At 32.3% G+C, this 18555-nt stretch overlaps 1 protein-coding gene across 1 annotated transcript in view; it reads left to right on the top strand.

Moving 5' to 3' along the window:
• The window catches only part of LOC137406258 (uncharacterized), a 45954-nt gene extending 28463 nt beyond the window's left edge, over window positions 1-17491 (top strand). The window contains exons 18-24 of the mRNA XM_068092797.1: window positions 4717-4856; window positions 6841-6984; window positions 8982-9087; window positions 11031-11168; window positions 16650-16712; window positions 17034-17174; window positions 17451-17491. Of these exons, the coding sequence (XP_067948898.1) occupies window positions 4717-4856; window positions 6841-6984; window positions 8982-9087; window positions 11031-11168; window positions 16650-16712; window positions 17034-17174; window positions 17451-17491 (773 nt within the window). The remainder of the gene's footprint in view (window positions 1-4716; window positions 4857-6840; window positions 6985-8981; window positions 9088-11030; window positions 11169-16649; window positions 16713-17033; window positions 17175-17450) is intronic.
• The last annotated feature ends 1064 nt before the right edge of the window (window positions 17492-18555 follow it).

The following is an 18555-nucleotide window of genomic DNA, read 5'->3' as shown; positions in this document are numbered from 1 at the left end:
ATCTCTCACAGTACATTAGACTGCCAGGGTACTAGTATTAATAATAACAACCATCTTGTTACATAGTGGAATAATTGTACACATAGTTATTACACATGATGATCTCTCACAGCACACTAGACTATCAGGGTACTAGTATTAATAATAACAACCATCTTGTTACATAGTGGAATAATTGTACACATAGTTATTACACATGATGATCTCTCACAGTACATTAGACTACCAGGGTACTAGTATTAATAATAACAACCATCTTGTTACATTGTGAAATAATTGTGCACATAGTTATAACACATAATGATCTCTCACAGCACACTAGACTGCCAGGGTATTAGTATTAATAATAACAACCATCTTGTTACATAGTGGAATAATTGTACACATAATTATTACACATGATGATCTCTCACAGCACACTAGACTATCAGGGTACTAGTATTAATAATAACAACCATCTTGTTACATAGTGGAATAATTGTGTACATAGTTATTACACATGGTGATCTCTCACAACACACTAGACTACCACGGTACGAGTATTAATAATAACAACCATCTTGTTACATAGTGGAATAATTGTACACATAGTTATTACACCTGATGATCTGTCACGGTGCACAAGACTGCCACTGCACTAGTATATAGTAGGCGCTCCTGCAACATAAATAATCCACTCCAGAAATGTTTATATTATAGGGAATTTATGTTATAAGGACAGCAAAATACATGCAAATTGCCTAATCCATTACAAGACTTGTCTAAACTCACTCCTTTGGTCATACAACAAGGAAAATCTTGACTTAAAATCTTTTATTTGTGGTCTGTTCCATATTATTGGTTTGCATTGACAACTTTTTCTATTTTCTGATCAATCTCACTGGTTTTATCTGTTTGTTTAGTTGTTTATTTTTATCTATGATATAACTACAAAAAAATAATATGAAGAGTGTTTCTTACAGTATAAAATGGCAAAAGAAATAGAAAAAAATGGCACTCTAGGAAAGGTGGTGATGAGGCCCCTGTGCGCAATAGCAAGGCTAATCAAGGCGCGGAACTTGAAAGTAGAGTCAACAGAAGTCTGTCTAGTTAGTTTAGTCTAGTCTGGTTGTCTGAGGTAGCGCTTCAGTTCATTTGTGAAAGAATTAGCATTTACAATTTCTTATAGACCATGATTGTTGTAGATTTTACAATAAGTTTATGGGAGCGCACACATTTGACGTTCTTTTTCAATAATTTGCTGATTCTTTCTAAATAGCAAAGTCTATTATTTAAAGTAAAACCAGTAACAAATATTTTATACTGCTAATATAAAGCAAAGCAAAAATATGTTTACAATAAAATGTGGTAGGCCTACTACCTGTTCATCAAATATCTGCACCCAAGGGTCAAGGTTAGGATAAAAAAGAACTTTCAATGATGCTCCAACTCGTGACATTCATATTGGTAGATTGACGCTGTAACACCTGCACTAATTGATCGCACAGCTACCTGTTTTCAGTTTTGTCGACACATCTGACAATTTATCATGACAAACTAGAATGTCGTTTAAGTCGTATATATAATAAATATAAGGCTATATAAACATGATTTTCTTTTGCAAGTGCGACAAGATAGATTAACATTCAAATTGAATTTGAGAACTCACTCAGCTTGACACTTTACGTTATCTTGAATTTTTACGTAGTACGAAATAAAAACTTCACATCAATTCTTTGCCTTATCTGGAATTTACATTGTAGGAGGTACATTATAGGAGGTATAGGTTGTAGGAGCGTCTACTGTATTATAATAATCCAGGATTACTCTAATGACGTTGTGTAGTGCTTGCAATCCGCTTTCTATAGCTTGCGTTGTACCCCAATACTATCCTAGCTACTAATTGGGAAAGGCTAGCAAAACAGAATTTGATGTTATTTTCTGGTGCCACGATATTTTATTGCCAATGAAATTTATCTCTGCATCAAGTGCAAAGTGTCACCCACTAAGTAAACCTTTGAGCACCCTCTATATTGTCCGTAATAGAGCTAGACAGGATTAGGCTGTATAGATCACGATAAACATTCTCTTATTTCACACAAAAGCATGTGATAGCGCGGGCATGACACGACAGAACATTCAAAATGTGCCTCTAATGTTCTCCTTTATATTAATGAGTATTTGCAGCTGTGCTTATCTGTCATAATTGCCTAATGAATTGTGTACAAATAAAAAGCAATACAAGAAAAGCAAACGACTGCCTTTATTGCAAATGAGGTATTTGCAGAGTTACGGCATAACAGCATTGCTTGAATTTTTAAATTTTCATTTAGAAGAAATTTAGCCCTCACTGCTGGCTCCTCAGATTCCATGCATACTCAAATGAGAGTTCTTTAGACTCGGTGACATAAAGGTAAGAACTGAGCCTAATATATTGGACGAAATAAGCTTGGAAATGACAATTACTCACTGCATTGTTGAATATATTATGTTTCGTTGAATTTAATATCATATACATTAACCATCTATATATATATATAGTTCTATCTATATATATATATAGATATATATATATATACCATCTATATATATATATATATATATATATATAGATGGTTATATATATAGTATATATATATTTCTCAAAAATCTGTCTGTGTGTCCACGTGTTTGTCGGAAATCTGACTATAGATCTTAAAATCTTGGAAAAAATATTTCATACTGAACAAGATTCAATCTCGGACCAAGCAGTTCACCAGTCTTACGCCTTGCCCACTAGACTACGGAAGTCGAATCGCTAGCCTGTCATTATATCAGAGCAATACCTATCTGCTTTACGTATGACGCGGGTTATAGCATAACGTCACGATAAGCTGCTCACTCACATTATGAAACTGGCTAATAGCAAAACTCTCACTACTTCTTATTGTTTATAAGACAAAAAACTTCTCATGATAGGTAGTTTGAAAGTTAGATTGGAAAATGTTGTTATATGGTTAATACGAATCAATCTTCAGTCCAAATACTCTTCTATTACACGAGGAATGTCGGGTGGCACAGCTAGTTTTCTATAAACGAGAGATATGATAAAGCTGAAACACTCCACTTTAAAACTGAACTCTAGACAACAAGTAATAAATATTGTGATACCAATTGAAATCGTTTTATTTCAGGCAGCAAAACTACAGCCTTCTTCCCATTGGCGAGTTTTAAATTACTGTTTGGAAGAATAGCTATTGCTCTGCATGTTAGAAAGTATTGGGAGAAAATGAAGTCGCTTCTAGCATGCCTATTAATTCTGTTTCTCCTGATCAGTTCATCATTTGCAGGAGGTAAGGCTATTTTTAAGGAAGTGAGACTTTTTGCATTTTTATATTGCTAAGACTAGCGATGCATTTCGGCCTTTGAACCTGCTTAGTTATGAGGCTTCCGCGTTATTTATCATCAGCTTAAAAATCTAGTACTTTAAACTTAACAATATATAAATTAGCAAAAATATAGAGACTTGAACTTAAAACCAACCTAAAAAATAATCCACTAGATGCTGCTAAAACGACAGCCTAATACATTAAGTTGATTGCAAACAATGGTAACCGAAATTATACAGGAGACCTTATGCTGCTCTTTTCATTGCCTTAGTCTAAGCTGTTTTATGTGACTTTGAGCATCTATGAAATGTATGTGGGTGCAAGCAAAAGTAAAATTATCTTGTAACAGAATGACTCCGAATTTAGGTACTCATCAGAATTTAATTTTTAAAGTTCAGATAAGAAAACTTTTAGTTTTTTTTGTTTTGTAAAAAGGAAATAAAGCTCTATGGAAGATTTGCTCTTGAAGCTAAAATTTCTACTTCAGGGTGTATTTAATAAAAATTCTTTTCTAACCGCTTATAGCCTAATAACTGCACTGTTATGAAGCTGTCATAGGAATGCATAGACTTAAGCTTTGGTTTAGTAGTTTATTAGCGGTAGATACGAAAAGCCGAACGCACTGAATGACCGAACAGACCGAATATCTTTTGGGAGTTGGCCTCCCTCAACTATTAGCTATAAATCAATTATGGCCAATTATTATCTATAAATAATATTGATTGCATGTTTCATATAATCATAATAAATATTACTATATATAGAAATAAATATACTCATTTCCAATTGAATAAAAAACAATTTTGGCTAGCTATTTAGCTACTAGTTCACCAATGTTTAACGATACTACTGAACAAATAAAATTTTTGCTTCTACTATACTAGGCATTTCCCTTTTATCTGTCAAAGTAAGGCAAGTACTGATTGGACTAGTGACAGCGAAAATACTTCGATTGAATATGTAATATTTTTATTCACAGCGTGCTTTACTGGCGCGAAAATAAACAACAGCCTCTAAAATGTTTCTACGGAATTCATTGAGCTCTTTATTTATAGAAGTTTGAGTTACGCACCCTTATCCTTAAATAGTCACACGAGAGGGCAACTCCAAAAATATTCGGTCTGTTCGGTCATTCAGTGCGTTCGGCTTTTCGTATCTACTGGTTTATTAGGATGAGAACAAGTAGAGTATACCATATATTCATAATAAAAACCCTAAATACATTTTATTGCTATAATACCTGTCATAAACCTTGGCACATAACTATATGAACATGCTAGCAGTCATATGGATGAGATATATTTCATGGCATTACAAGAATGACAAGTTGAAAGTAAAACATACAGTTAGGTCTAATATCCTGTTTCAGCGCCTGACAATGAAGGAACTGAATTTATCTTCCCATTTGGTTCAAATGATGAAAATTATGGAGGAAGTCTTGAGGTGTTTGTTACAACGAGAAACGCAGGACCAGTGGCATTCAATTTCACATCAAAATCTGTTACCACGGTGAATCCTAATTTACATTTCTCCCAAGCCTAGATTTTCCAACTTCACAGTTGAAAAGTCTAATAAAATGTTGCTAAGGAAATGTAAACAAGGCTAAAAGCTGACTGCAAAAATTATTATGTAAAAAGTCTCATTATGACCTTAATATAGAGATATTCTGACACATAGACACATAGACACATAGACATATAGAGATATTCTGACACATGATGTAAAATTTAGCTAATAGTTCTTTTGACATGACAAATAACTTCAAACATTTACACTTGTAGGTCTACATAATTTTTCTTCACAAAAGATTCTCCAATGCGTAACATGTTAAGAGCTGATCTCCAATATCCTTTTAATTTTAAAATTATGGACCATACAAAAAACTAATCTGAGTGGTGACGATAAAAAGAGATCACAATGTTTTTCTTAAATCAAAAAAGCATTAAAAAAACATGAGCGAACATCTTCAAACCAGTTATTTAAAAAATCAAAATTGTATAGTAATTACATGCACTACAAGGAAAAAACAAAAATGATGCAAATTAGGAAAGCTTGAAACTACTGAAAATGACACAGCTGACCATAACGGTATAAAACTAGAAATGCTTAATTAGCATTTACATGTAATCGATGATCGTATTGGCTAGTTATATTGGACTGTATGACAAACTTGTACGTGTAGTTTGTTTGCCAAGATACAAACTTAACTCAAACACAATGACTAAATTTTATATTATGTACGCTTTTTGTGATATACCCGCGATTCATAGGAAATGAATTTAAGTTTATTTTAAACTTTGCTCAAAATGGCTGAATAAAGCAATAACCTAGTTTTGCTTGTCAAAAGATTTACAGAATTGGCTGTAATGAGCTGTACCATAACGGTATTTAAAAATTTCTTACCAGTAATCCAATGTTACTTTGTAGTTTGGCTTTTACATCTTGAGCATTTTCCAGAGAAAAATTTATTTATTACAAACTAGAATTAAAAAATACATAAATATCAATAATAACAATAATAACAATAATAATTATGGTAACAGTTGTCAGCGTTTCCTGTTAAGTTTGTAAAGTGTAAATGTGCAAAGTGTTTGTGACACCCTTCAGCATGCCTCCTAAAGACCTTCGACTGTTCAAATTGCCCAGTAAACATAAACAAAGGAAGAAAATGCTTAAAATTAATGAAACATGTTCTTTTAGATTTGAGTATATTAATTTCTATTTTAAAAAATTCTAATTTTTGTGAAGAATAAGGGGAGGCGCGTCAGTCCGATTAAAAATGAGAAATTACTCTAGAACTTACAACATCCTGTTCAGAGCACCCAATAAATGCATGATAAGAAAACTCTGAAACTGAAATTCTCAAATTTTGTTAGTACGAGAAGGTAATAAACTGCCCTATATATGCCTTTTTCAACAAACATTTCTTTATCTAACCTTGATCACCTTGCAAGACTTAGGATTTGTAAGGCACGCCTTTTACTGCACTTTCACTTGATCTGAGTGTTTTAACCGTGATCAAATTTTGTCGGTTCTAATCTTGAAACATTCTGGTAGTCAGATCACCTTAAACATCACAAGCAATAGCAAAATAGTGAAAAAATACCAATACTTTCTGATAAAATCTATTAAAATTTTGTGTAAATTCATCGTTAAACAACAATGATTGACTACTGCTAGAAAGAGAGCAATCATTAAAAGCTTGCTGTCATTTGAAGCATAATATATGTTCATCTACACATATATGCTCATAGTAGGCATTGTCAAATAAAGTTATTCTTATGTAATAACAGACTATGAACTTCAATCTTTAGAAAAAAACAATAATGAAATTGCACTAACCTTACATTCAGACATGTATTTTCACATAACTCTTTTAAGAATTCATTGATTGAATATTTGCTTGCTAGCTGCCCATACCAGTAGCTATAATACTGAGCTGATAGTGAACATAGAAATATGATTGAAATGCTGCCATCTTCATCTGTTCCAGTTTGGCAGCGTATCAACTGGCGAGGTGGTGACAATTGATGTTGATACAGGGCAAAGAATGTCAACAGGGTTTGAAAATATTGAAATTAAAAGCCAAGTGCTAATGGCTGAAAAGGACATCATTGCCTATGCCAGCAACAAACAAGTAAGATAATTCTGGAAAATAGATGAAAACCTACGAAACTATAGCCTGCTTCATTTGTGGCCACAGAATATGGTCACTCGAAAGCTTAACTGATTCACCACACTCTCAGAACAAAGTTCGCAATTTGACAATACTATACAGTTTGTTTCTCATAAAAAAGCACTAGCAGTGGATCTAAATATTTTGTAAGCAAAACTTGTTGTATTGGTAGGTTTGCATTGTGACATGAAGCTATAATTTTTTTGCAGTGTAAGCTAAACAGAGTTTTCTTTTTTTTCCAATATTTTGCTTTCAATTTTTTGTAGCTTTAAAATAAGTGTTATAGCATACATAGGCTAAAACTACCATAGAAATTCTGCTTAAAGGTTATCTTGCAACAAAATTCACATTACCGTTATTTAATATGAAAAGATTCACCATGTCTTACTCTGTTGTGTTTTAAGTGCAAAATATGTGGAAAGGCGATTACAAGCTCATAAAAGCTCAAAAACGAACAGTTAATCGCAGCCACACGAGACCGCCGTAGTTTGGATTCCTTTTCCAAAACGGCTCAAATGTGATGTAGTTGTGAGAGATGGTTTTTGTTTACACTTTCTTGCAACCTTATTCGTCAAAATATTTTCACAACTATACTTCACGCATTCAATAAAACTACATTATGTCTATTGTTCTTACGCGCTGTCACTTTTAGCAGTGATATCTTATAACTTACCGTAAAAATTCGTTTAATTTTTTAGCCTTAGCTTGAAGGAGTACATATCACTGTCTGATAATCATGATGAGCCTGTTGGTCGTTTGTGATAATCGAAAAGTGCTGCAGAAATTATTTGCGAAGTATTGGGGCACATGATCAGATTACCACTTGCCTATTAGACCAGGCCGAAACAAAACTGTAAAGTAGCGAGCATCTATATTTGATACAGGGACTTCGGTAAAACCCGAAGTATTTGTCATAAACTAGTAGGCCTACTACGATAAGTTTTATATTGAGCTTTGTATTGGCCTTTCAATTTACATGAGAACATACGTGACAAGACGATAACCTAATTTCGTGGTTACGTCATCGAAATAAAGAGATTCTAATCTACGGCGGCTTTTCGTTTTTGAGCTTTTAAAAGCTTGTAATCATATTTCTACATATTTGGCACTTACAACACAACAGAGTAAGACACGGTGAATCATTTGATACCAAATAACTGTAATGTGAATTTTGTTGCAAGTCAACCTTTAAGAAAAACTAAATGTAAGAAATTTCTGAAGTATGAAACATCATTTTGTCGAAATACTTTGCTCCGAATGATGGAAAATGTCTCAAAAGATATTACGCGCTGCTAGCCATTTTAGCAGAGGTTCAGCTCAGTTTGGAAGTGACAACCCTGAGCTGCTGCGTCATTGGCTGATGTTTAGCAACTTCCTGCTATTTCATTGGCCCATTTGCTTTCCATAAATTTGTAGCATGTGTCTCACTCAGCTTAAGTTTCCAACAAGATTCGATGGGCGCTTAGCCAAGCCCAGTTGACTAGCATTAAAGGTAAACAAATACACCGTTTGCAGTTTTTATTTGATATTTCTCGGTTCTTTATTCCTTCTATGTTCATTTTTTTAATGTATGATGCAATAATCTAACTCTAACTTGTATTGGTTTGAGCTATTAACTATATCTTATAATTTATACAAATATAATGTCCAAGCCTTGATGGGGTTTGGGACAAAGAAGGGTACTTATAAAATAAAATGCCTCCCTACAAATGCAACTTTTTGTAAATTTTCTAAACAGATTTTTTTATTATATTACAAAATTGTTTAAATTAGCATAAATAAAAACACATTTAACTTAACAATCTTTTACATTTGCTAAATTATGATACTGATATGCATCTTTGAAACTCAGATAAACATGCAAAGCCTATCTCTCTATATCAGCATTCAAATAACAGGAATTGCGCTTAAAACTATATAGCGATTTGCCAAATACATGTTACATACACATTTTATAGTCAAAGAGTGCTGACGCATTTCTTGTGCTGCCGACGGATGTGCTGGGAACTACTTATGTGTTACCATCATGTGCAACAACATACTCAGATTCTGGTACAATGATTGGTAAGTTTTATTATTCTGGTGAGAAATCACCATGAGTCACAACTGTTTCTAATACTGCGACTGCTATTTATATGGTGAATTTATTCTGAGGTTGGAGGCTACGTAAAGTCCCATGCCTTGATTATATCTGGTGCCATTATTAAAAGTTTCCTTCTGTTGTTTTGTCTTGTGTCTTTTCTGTGGATATAAAAACAAACAGACATACGCAAACCTTTCAAAGAACTATCCTGGCTAAAGTCACACTCAGTTATGTCAGGAATTGTTTATGAAAAGTTTTTTATTTCGAATTTTGGTCAATAAAATACATTATAAACAAAATACAATAAAAATAAACACATGAACATAAAAACACAATACAAAACAAACGCACAATATAAACCAAATTAATACTGGTTCCCAACCGCAAACAGTCACGCAGTAGAGTTTAGCAAAGTATCGCTAGGCTTTCATAAAACACCTGGATGTGTAACAACACCTGGATGTGTAACAAGACCTGGATGTTTAACAACACCTGGATGTGTAACAACAGCTGGATGTGTAACAACACCTGGATGCGTAACAAGACCTGGATGCGTAACAACACCTGGATGCGTAACAACACCTGGATGCGTAACAACACCTGGATGCGTAACAACACCTGGATGTGTAACAACACCTGGATGTGTAACAACACCTGGATGTGTAACAACACCTGGATGTGTAACAACACCTGGATGCGTCACTGCTGAAGCTTTATGTTAGGCCTAAAAGCAGCTTATGTTTTCATGAGGCACTATAGGAAGAGCGATGGTTGTGCGACGCTTTACGCCAGCAACAAATCATTTTGCATAAGAAGCAATGGAAAAACAAAACCTATGCACGTTCATAACTGCCATGAGATAATCGCTGAGGTCGTTTCCATGGCGCAAACAGACTGCTAAAATGTCACGACAGAATTACAGTGACTTAATTGTTTTCCTGATGACACTGCAGCTCCATATAGCGATGTCACAAATTTAATAGTCGCAAATTGCTGTAAACCTGCAAGAATAAATTAATAATGACAATAACTGTAGCAACTAAAGCTGAATTCAAAACTGCGCAATAATTCACAAACATTGTTTAGCAAAAAAAGATTTTTAAATGCTAGAGATTTTTTCACGCTCTCGGGCTAAGCCTTTTGGCTTACATTTCCACGATCATGTCATATGCTACGATTGCATAATTAAAATACAGAAATAATGTATAATGCAGAAAATACTTCGGATGAATCAACATCTGGTGTCTAGAAACTGTCTAAAAGCTGGCAGTTCTTTTTATATTTTGACATTGTTAAAAGATCATAACTGAATAAAATCTTAATTAATTTTCAAATAACAAAGTAACACTTCACTTCATTGCTTCAAATCCTAAATCACATTTTCGGTGTAAACTGAAGCATCTTGCAAGCATTCAAAGAAGTTCTTATAAAATAAGAAAATAAATTTCAACAGTTTAGTTGTCTGTTTTACTATAGTACTGATCAGACTAAAAGCAAGCTAGTTTTAAGCTGATTTAGGTAGATTGATAATTAAACACAAATAATTATTATGGTTTATAATGCTATGTGAGGCAGAGGTATGTGAAAGTAATAGATTTGTGTTGTATCAATTTGATCATCAGCATTCTTTTTGGGTCATTTATAAACAAATCGAAACCATAACATTGTTTCACAGTATTTCAACGCAGTTCACCACACAATAACAGCAATCATTTTTAGAACTTAATAAAACCAAAGACTAGTAGTCTACTACTGGATAATCTTTTACTACAGCCTTTAAGAGCGCATTCAAAACATTTTTCTATACTATTCATTAACTCGTGACCAAGTAAATTAGTTTTGCAAATATATTCTAAAGCTTTCATTTCAAGTGCGTGTCGGTTGAAAATGTTTTAAATCCAAAGAATGAACTACTGTATTTCAGTGATCACTCCTGTGCAAGACAACACAAATATCAACATAACTCTAAGAGGAACTGTTATTAAGCCAACATTTACACTGCAGAGAGGAGAGGTTTACCAGTACCTGGGGGTGTATGGGAACTCTGTCAGCGGAAGCACTGGTAGGAGCTAAGAAATAACTCATTCAGCGAGACTTAGCACTAGATGTCTGTAGCTAGTGTGATAGCTGCAGACACTTAGTGTAACACATGATGTCTGCCGCTTTTAAAATTAAATTTTACTATTAGCCTGACAGTCTAGTGATCCATGAGAGATCATTAGATGTCCTGATAAAGGACAGTGAATCTCTCATCAGAGAAAATATTCTGAATTGGTAGACGGTGGTCAGTAGAGGTTAGAATTTGGTAGATTGTGTAGAAAAATTATATTGGTGCCATTGGTGTTAGCCAAATGTTGATCCAGAAAGTTGAAAGTTTAGAGTTTAAATTCTGTATGTTGCAATTGTTTTTCCAATCCCCGACAGTGGTTCTAAGCAGACCGAAGGATGGGCTCGACTCGTATTATAGTCGCATATTGACATATGTACAAGTCCTCCAACGTATGAGAAATTTGAGATATGAGCAGCATTTCGATCAAGTTTCTTCTTTGAAATACGTGTTTGTGAGATGGTTCTCAATGGCCACTATATGAACAAATATATGAGAGGAGGCTTTTGAGGTTGACATCGCTTAGTCTTTCTCCTTGAATCAGTCAAAGAAATATGCCAAATATTGGCTAGAAATTATTGTAAACATGACGCAAAAGCGCCAAATTAGAAACGAATAATAAAAAATTAAGACGAAAGAATTAAAGGGAATTAAGGAAAAGATTAAAACTTAGCTTTAAGTTTGTATTCATTTAAGTTAAATTCATTTAAGTTAAATTAATTTAAGTTAAAATAATTTAAGTTAAATTAATTTAAGTTAAATTAATTTAAGTTAAATTCGTTCAAGTTAAATTCGTTCAAGTTAAATTGGTTTAAGTTAAATTCGTTCAAGTTAAATTTGTTCAAGTTAAATTCGTTCAAGTTAAATTCGTTCAAGTTAAATTCGTTCAAGTTAAATTCGTTCAAGTTAAATTCGTTCAAGTTAAATTCGTTCAAGTTAAATTCGTTCAAGTTAAATTCGTTCAAGTTAAATTCGTTCAAGTTAAATTCGTTCAAGTTAAATTCGTTCAAGTTAAATTCGTTTAAGTTAAATTCGTTCAAGTTAAATTCGTTCAAGTTAAATTCGTTCAAGTTAAATTCGTTTAAGTTAAATTCGTTCAAGTTAAATTCGTTTAAGTTAAATTCGTTCAAGTTAAATTGGTTTAAGTTAAATTCATTTAAGTTAAATTCGTTCAAGTTAAATTCGTTCAAGTTAAATTCGTTCAAGTTAAATTCGTTCAAGTTAAATTCGTTCAAGTTAAATTCGTTCAAGTTAAATTGGTTTAAGTTAAATTCGTTCAAGTTAAATTCGTTCAAGTTAAATTCGTTCAAGTTAAATTCGTTTAAGTTAAATTTGTTCAAGTTAAATTCGTTCAAGTTAAATTCGTTCAAGTTAAATTCGTTCAAGTTAAATTGGTTTAAGTTAAATTCGTTCAAGTTAAATTCGTTCAAGTTAAATTCGTTCAAGTTAAATTCGTTCAAGTTAAATTGGTTTAAGTTAAATTCGTTCAAGTTAAATTCGTTCAAGTTAAATTCGTTCAAGTTAAATTCGTTCAAGTTAAATTCGTTCAAGTTAAATTTGTTCAAGTTAAATTGGTTTAAGTTAAATTGGTTTAAGTTAAATTCGTTCAAGTTAAATTCGTTCAAGTTAAATTGGTTTAAGTTAAATTGGTTTAAGTTAAATTCATTTAAGTTAAATTCGTTCAAGTTAAATTCGTTCAAGTTAAATTCGTTCAAGTTAAATTCGTTCAAGTTAAATTGGTTTAAGTTAAATTGGTTCAAGTTAAATTGGTTCAAGTTAAATTCGTTCAAGTTAAATTCATTTAAGTTAAATTCGTTCAAGTTAAATTCGTTCAAGTTAAATTCGTTCAAGTTAAATTCGTTCAAGTTAAATTCGTTCAAGTTAAATTCGTTCAAGTTAAATTCGTTCAAGTTAAATTCGTTCAAGTTAAATTCGTTCAAGTTAAATTCGTTTAAGTTAAATTCGTTCAAGTTAAATTCGTTTAAGTTAAATTCGTTCAAGTTAAATTCGTTCAAGTTAAATTCGTTCAAGTTAAATTCGTTCAAGTTAAATTCGTTCAAGTTAAATTCGTTCAAGTTAAATTGGTTTAAGTTAAATTGGTTCAAGTTAAATTGGTTCAAGTTAAATTCGTTCAAGTTAAATTCATTTAAGTTAAATTCGTTCAAGTTAAATTCGTTCAAGTTAAATTCGTTCAAGTTAAATTCGTTCAAGTTAAATTCGTTCAAGTTAAATTCGTTTAAGTTAAATTCGTTCAAGTTAAATTCGTTTAAGTTAAATTCGTTCAAGTTAAATTCGTTCAAGTTAAATTCGTTCAAGTTAAATTCGTTCAAGTTAAATTCGTTCAAGTTAAATTCGTTCAAGTTAAATTGGTTTAAGTTAAATTCATTTAAGTTAAATTCGTTCAAGTTAAATTCGTTCAAGTTAAATTCGTTCAAGTTAAATTCGTTCAAGTTAAATTCGTTCAAGTTAAATTGGTTTAAGTTAAATTGGTTTAAGTTAAATTCATTTAAGTTAAATTCGTTCAAGTTAAATTCGTTCAAGTTAAATTCGTTCAAGTTAAATTCGTTCAAGTTAAATTCGTTCAAGTTAAATTGGTTTAAGTTAAATTCGTTCAAGTTAAATTGGTTTAAGTTAAATTCATTTAAGTTAAATTCGTTCAAGTTAAATTCGTTCAAGTTAAATTCGTTCAAGTTAAATTCGTTCAAGTTAAATTGGTTTAAGTTAAATTCATTTAAGTTAAATTCGTTCAAGTTAAATTCGTTCAAGTTAAATTCGTTCAAGTTAAATTTGTTCAAGTTAAATTCGTTCAAGTTAAATTCGTTTAAGTTAAATTCGTTTAAGTTAAATTCGTTCAAGTTAAATTCGTTTAAGTTAAATTCGTTCAAGTTAAATTCGTTTAAGGTAAATTAAAAGTTTCCGTTATACATGTATAGTGTCACAAAAGTTTAGTGTACCAAATGTGTTGCTGTATGCCACTGCGTCTGTCTCGAAGATAAAAACTTACAGTATTGTACAAAATAATGTTGCATTTGATTGAAAATTTTAATAAACAATCAGTATTTGTTACTTTTTTAGCGTAGATACTGAGTTGCAACAGTTAAAACACATTTTTCCACCGTAATATCCTGTTTTACGTGGTTTTTCACGGTATGGTAACAGATTAATTTGTACTTAATTAATTTATAAAGGATATAGCGCCTTGAGATTTGAGTAAGTTGACATATAAGCTCATTGACATATGAGCTCACTTTCAGACTGCATCAAGGTCGCATGAAGAGGTATGACTGTATAGTAAAGAGCAGAATAAGCATGAATGAATGAAATACTTATTTGGTGCCATACCAAACGTGTAGGTAGTAAAATATATAATGTTACATCATATTATTATTTACTAGTATCCTGGCAGTCTCGTGTGTGCCGTGAGTGATTGTCAGGTGTAATAACCATTCGTACAATTATTTTGCAATGACCGTGGTCAATATATATCATGCTGAATGTCCTAAGTTCGAATCCCATTTGATGCAATTTTTTCCAATCTTCATTGACAGAAACGGCTCCTTTTATAATAAAGATACAGTAAAGAGTGAGTCATAATAAACTATACTATAACATATTGAGCTATAATATATTTTACTATATTACATATTGTGATCTGGTAACAAATTATAATGTTATAAATTTGTTACAGCTTATTAACTGTTGGCACTTAAATTCGCTTACAGAAAAAACACTATTTTACTTTTTGAATGGTTTGGGAGAAAACTTTTGATAAACATTAATGATTTGGCTTCTTAATGATGTTATTTTATGCAAAAACAAGCACAGCAAAAAGCACCAAATGAATTACTTTAATTGTTTTAATTACATTTTAGTATTGCCTTTTGAATATTGGCTTTTGTGAACTGATTTCCCATTACATAAAATACATACCATTTGAACTTTTGCATGACGCCTAGCTAATAAGGCTTAAAGACATGTGTGTTAAATATTTGAAAAAAATTGATAAGCTTACACAAAAGAGCTGTTTTAAAGAACAAACCAGAGGTATTGAGATCTAAGCTAAAATAATCCACATATTTAATAATGTATTGTAATTATAAAATATATAGTAATTTATTGTTCCATATTCCACAAAGCTGTATAAACTGCAATGCTTAGTTGTCATGCTCTACCTGGAGCTCAGAAGAAATACAATGTACTTAACGAAAACGACATAATCTTTTTAAAACCTAGCAAATTGCTGAGATGCTGTTGATTTTATTTGTATATATTTGTCACGAGCATTCTTAAAACCTCTCAGCGTTATTTTGAAGTTGAAATTTACCCTGCACAATAATGGTAATGATAGTGAGCGGTTATGAGGTTTATGAGCTGTTTATCTATTTTTCATAGAGAGTTATTATGCCTCAACAGATTTTAAGCAGAACGAAAACATAATTTTACATATTAGCTACTTGTACTTGTTTAACAGATGTAGTCTAGAAAATCATTTAATCAAAATTGGCGACGTGAATGTAAACACTCGTGTAATTAACTAAATAGTGATTATAAGTGAAAAAAGGATTAAAGCCAGAATGGCCAGGGATCAACAGCTGCATTACCTAAAGCTGCTCGTGTTAAACATGCAATAAATTTAGTAAATTAATGAACGAGTAAAATACGCTGAAACAATATAAAATTTCAGTTGATTCTTATCTTATATATTTTTTAAGTACATTTATATTATATTTATATTAATATTCTATATATATGTATATTGGTGTATTCTGATGTGTGAAGTTTCATGAATGAAATGTTTTTTGAATCTTATAGTTAGTATCATCGGGTTATTTATTTACTGCATAATATATTAATATAATTAATTATATTAATATATATGTATTAATATATAAATAAATATATATATAATCACTTATGAACAATTTCCTCTGTGTAAAATTAGCAATGCTAAAAGCCTGGCAACATGAATTCTTGTTCTAGCAAATCTGTGGCAGAAAATCTTGTTAATATCATCACACTATTTATTCACGATAGGCTATATTTGTATGAACAACCTTTTTGGTGTAAAAATACCACTGCTAAAAATTGTGGTGACAAAAATTCTGGTGACAAAAATTCTGGTGACAAAAATTCTGGTGACAAAAATTCTGGTGACAAAAATTCTGGTGACAAATAGTTTGCTCTCACAAGTCTGTGTAAGAAATTCTGCTTCAGAACGCCATCACCAGAAATTCTGCACCCGAAAGTCCAAGACTAATTTGACAGCTAGTTAAAAGAATCTTTGTATGTTGGAGACAAGAAATACACACAATTATACTCATTATATATCTTCCTAAAATTAAAAGGCAAATGAAAATAGCATTGAATAAAAAAGGTTTCAATTGATGACATCAAATGTAATAGAAGACATCACACTCTCTCTCTTGTTTATTTCAGTTAGTGTAGATGATGTGACTGGAGCTGTTGTTATGTCAGACAAACCGATTTCAGTTCTTTCAGGTGAGTTTTGGTTTCCTTGCGCCAACTATGGTTTTCGGTGTCTCTTTGTGACATACAAATAGCAGCCATATACAATAACATGTGCTGAACACGCATGGGCTTATATGAAAGATAAAGAGAGGGGTATAGACTGAAAACCTATATGCCTCGGAACCAAAACCAAAATTATGAGAAAAATATCTCAAAAGGTTTTTTACCACCAAAACTCACATTTCTTCTAAAAATATAACAGTTTAGAATTTTTTACTGGTCATAGGAAGCTGCCATAAACTCTGCTTGCAACAGCCTAAAGGTGCTATTTCACAAGCATGATTGTTTTAGGCAATCGTCGGGCTCATATAGGAGATAATGCTCGGTCAAGTGACCACGTTGTGGAGATGATTCCGCCCATCAACACTCTAGGATCTGAATTTCTCATTTCAACCTTTTACGAACGAGGGAGTGATATGGTGAGGATAATTGGTGAGCTTCACATCATTTTATTAGTTACTTGTGGTTTGCTAGTAGCAGCTTTTGCTGGATTACAAAGTGATGCGCAAAGTCCGGTTATTAACTTTTCTAATTACTGCTAGCACAACATACATTTAGAAAACATCGATATGCCTGTCAGTGTACAGCTACAACCTTATTTAGCAGTGTTACTTGTAACCTAAAAGAAAATAAGTTTCTTGGATGTTTTTCACAGTTGGGAAACAAATCAGGTTGAGACAAGCCTTAGTATATTTGAGTTTTCAACAGCGGAATGCGTCATGGCTGCACAACTTAAGCCGACATTTTGAAAATAATTTGCTGTCAAAAAGCTTTCTTAGACCAACAACACTTAGCAAAATTGACATAAAATTAATAATTTGTTGTGGTTAAGACAGAGCAGGTAATGCCGGACCTATCATGAGTGATTGTTTTTCTAGCTCAAAGTGTGTAGCTATCTCTATTTTTCAAAGTCCAAAAAAGAGGGTCTAGCTAACATCTCTTAATATATCACTACTTGTAAGTGTACTATTCTATTATTCACCTCTGTGCAGCAGCAGAAGATAACCTTGTCATAGATGTCTACCGATCCTCCACTCTCTCTACAACATCTTATACTCTGTCTGTTGTTGGAGAGTTTACTGAGATATACACAGATTCATCTGAAGCATTACATGTGAGCACATCAGGAGCAACCATTGTTGCACAATACGCCCAATCAGGTAGGTGTTATTTTATGAGAGATATAAAACCTTTCAGCAATTCAAAATTAAAAAAAAACATGCTTGAAGTATCAATACAGTTTTTTAATTACAATGAATATTGTTTGAGCCTTTTACATACTTTTATTGAAAAAAAAAGATATAATTCTTTTCATGTGCGTCTTTTAATATAAAACCATCATGATGACATTTTTATTTTCTGTAACAAAAAATTAATACGAGTCATCCTTTGTTCGCAAGTTTTGTGCTGGCCTAATAAAATCTTCTTTAAATAGTTCAATTTCAAAAGAAGAGTTAAAAGATAATTTTACTATGAGTAAACTTACCATTCTATTGGCCAGCCGGAGCAGATAATGCTGAGTCAGATCCAATGATGGCCCTTGTACCTCCAAAGGAACAGTATGGAAACTATTACACATTTACTACTCCCACTGGAGTTAGCGATTCCTACAGGTAGGTGCTCATACACATGATCTGTTCAGCATTCTCATGGTGTTGTTTTACCTCACTAAGATTATACTTCGTGAGATGATCATGACAAACAGCTTGTATTTCTTGAAGTTGTCTACTCATGTTTAAAAGTTCTGGCTTCGCTTATAGTAACGACCTTGATACAGAAGAGAGACAAGGAATGCTGAATGCTAGTTGTTACT

This window comes from Watersipora subatra, chromosome 10 (genome assembly GCF_963576615.1).
Source record: "Watersipora subatra chromosome 10, tzWatSuba1.1, whole genome shotgun sequence".
In the NCBI taxonomy this organism is placed as follows: domain Eukaryota; kingdom Metazoa; phylum Bryozoa; class Gymnolaemata; order Cheilostomatida; family Watersiporidae; genus Watersipora; species Watersipora subatra.
The sequence above is the reverse complement of the archived record's forward strand: the minus strand, read 5'-3'. Positions and strand labels throughout refer to the sequence as shown.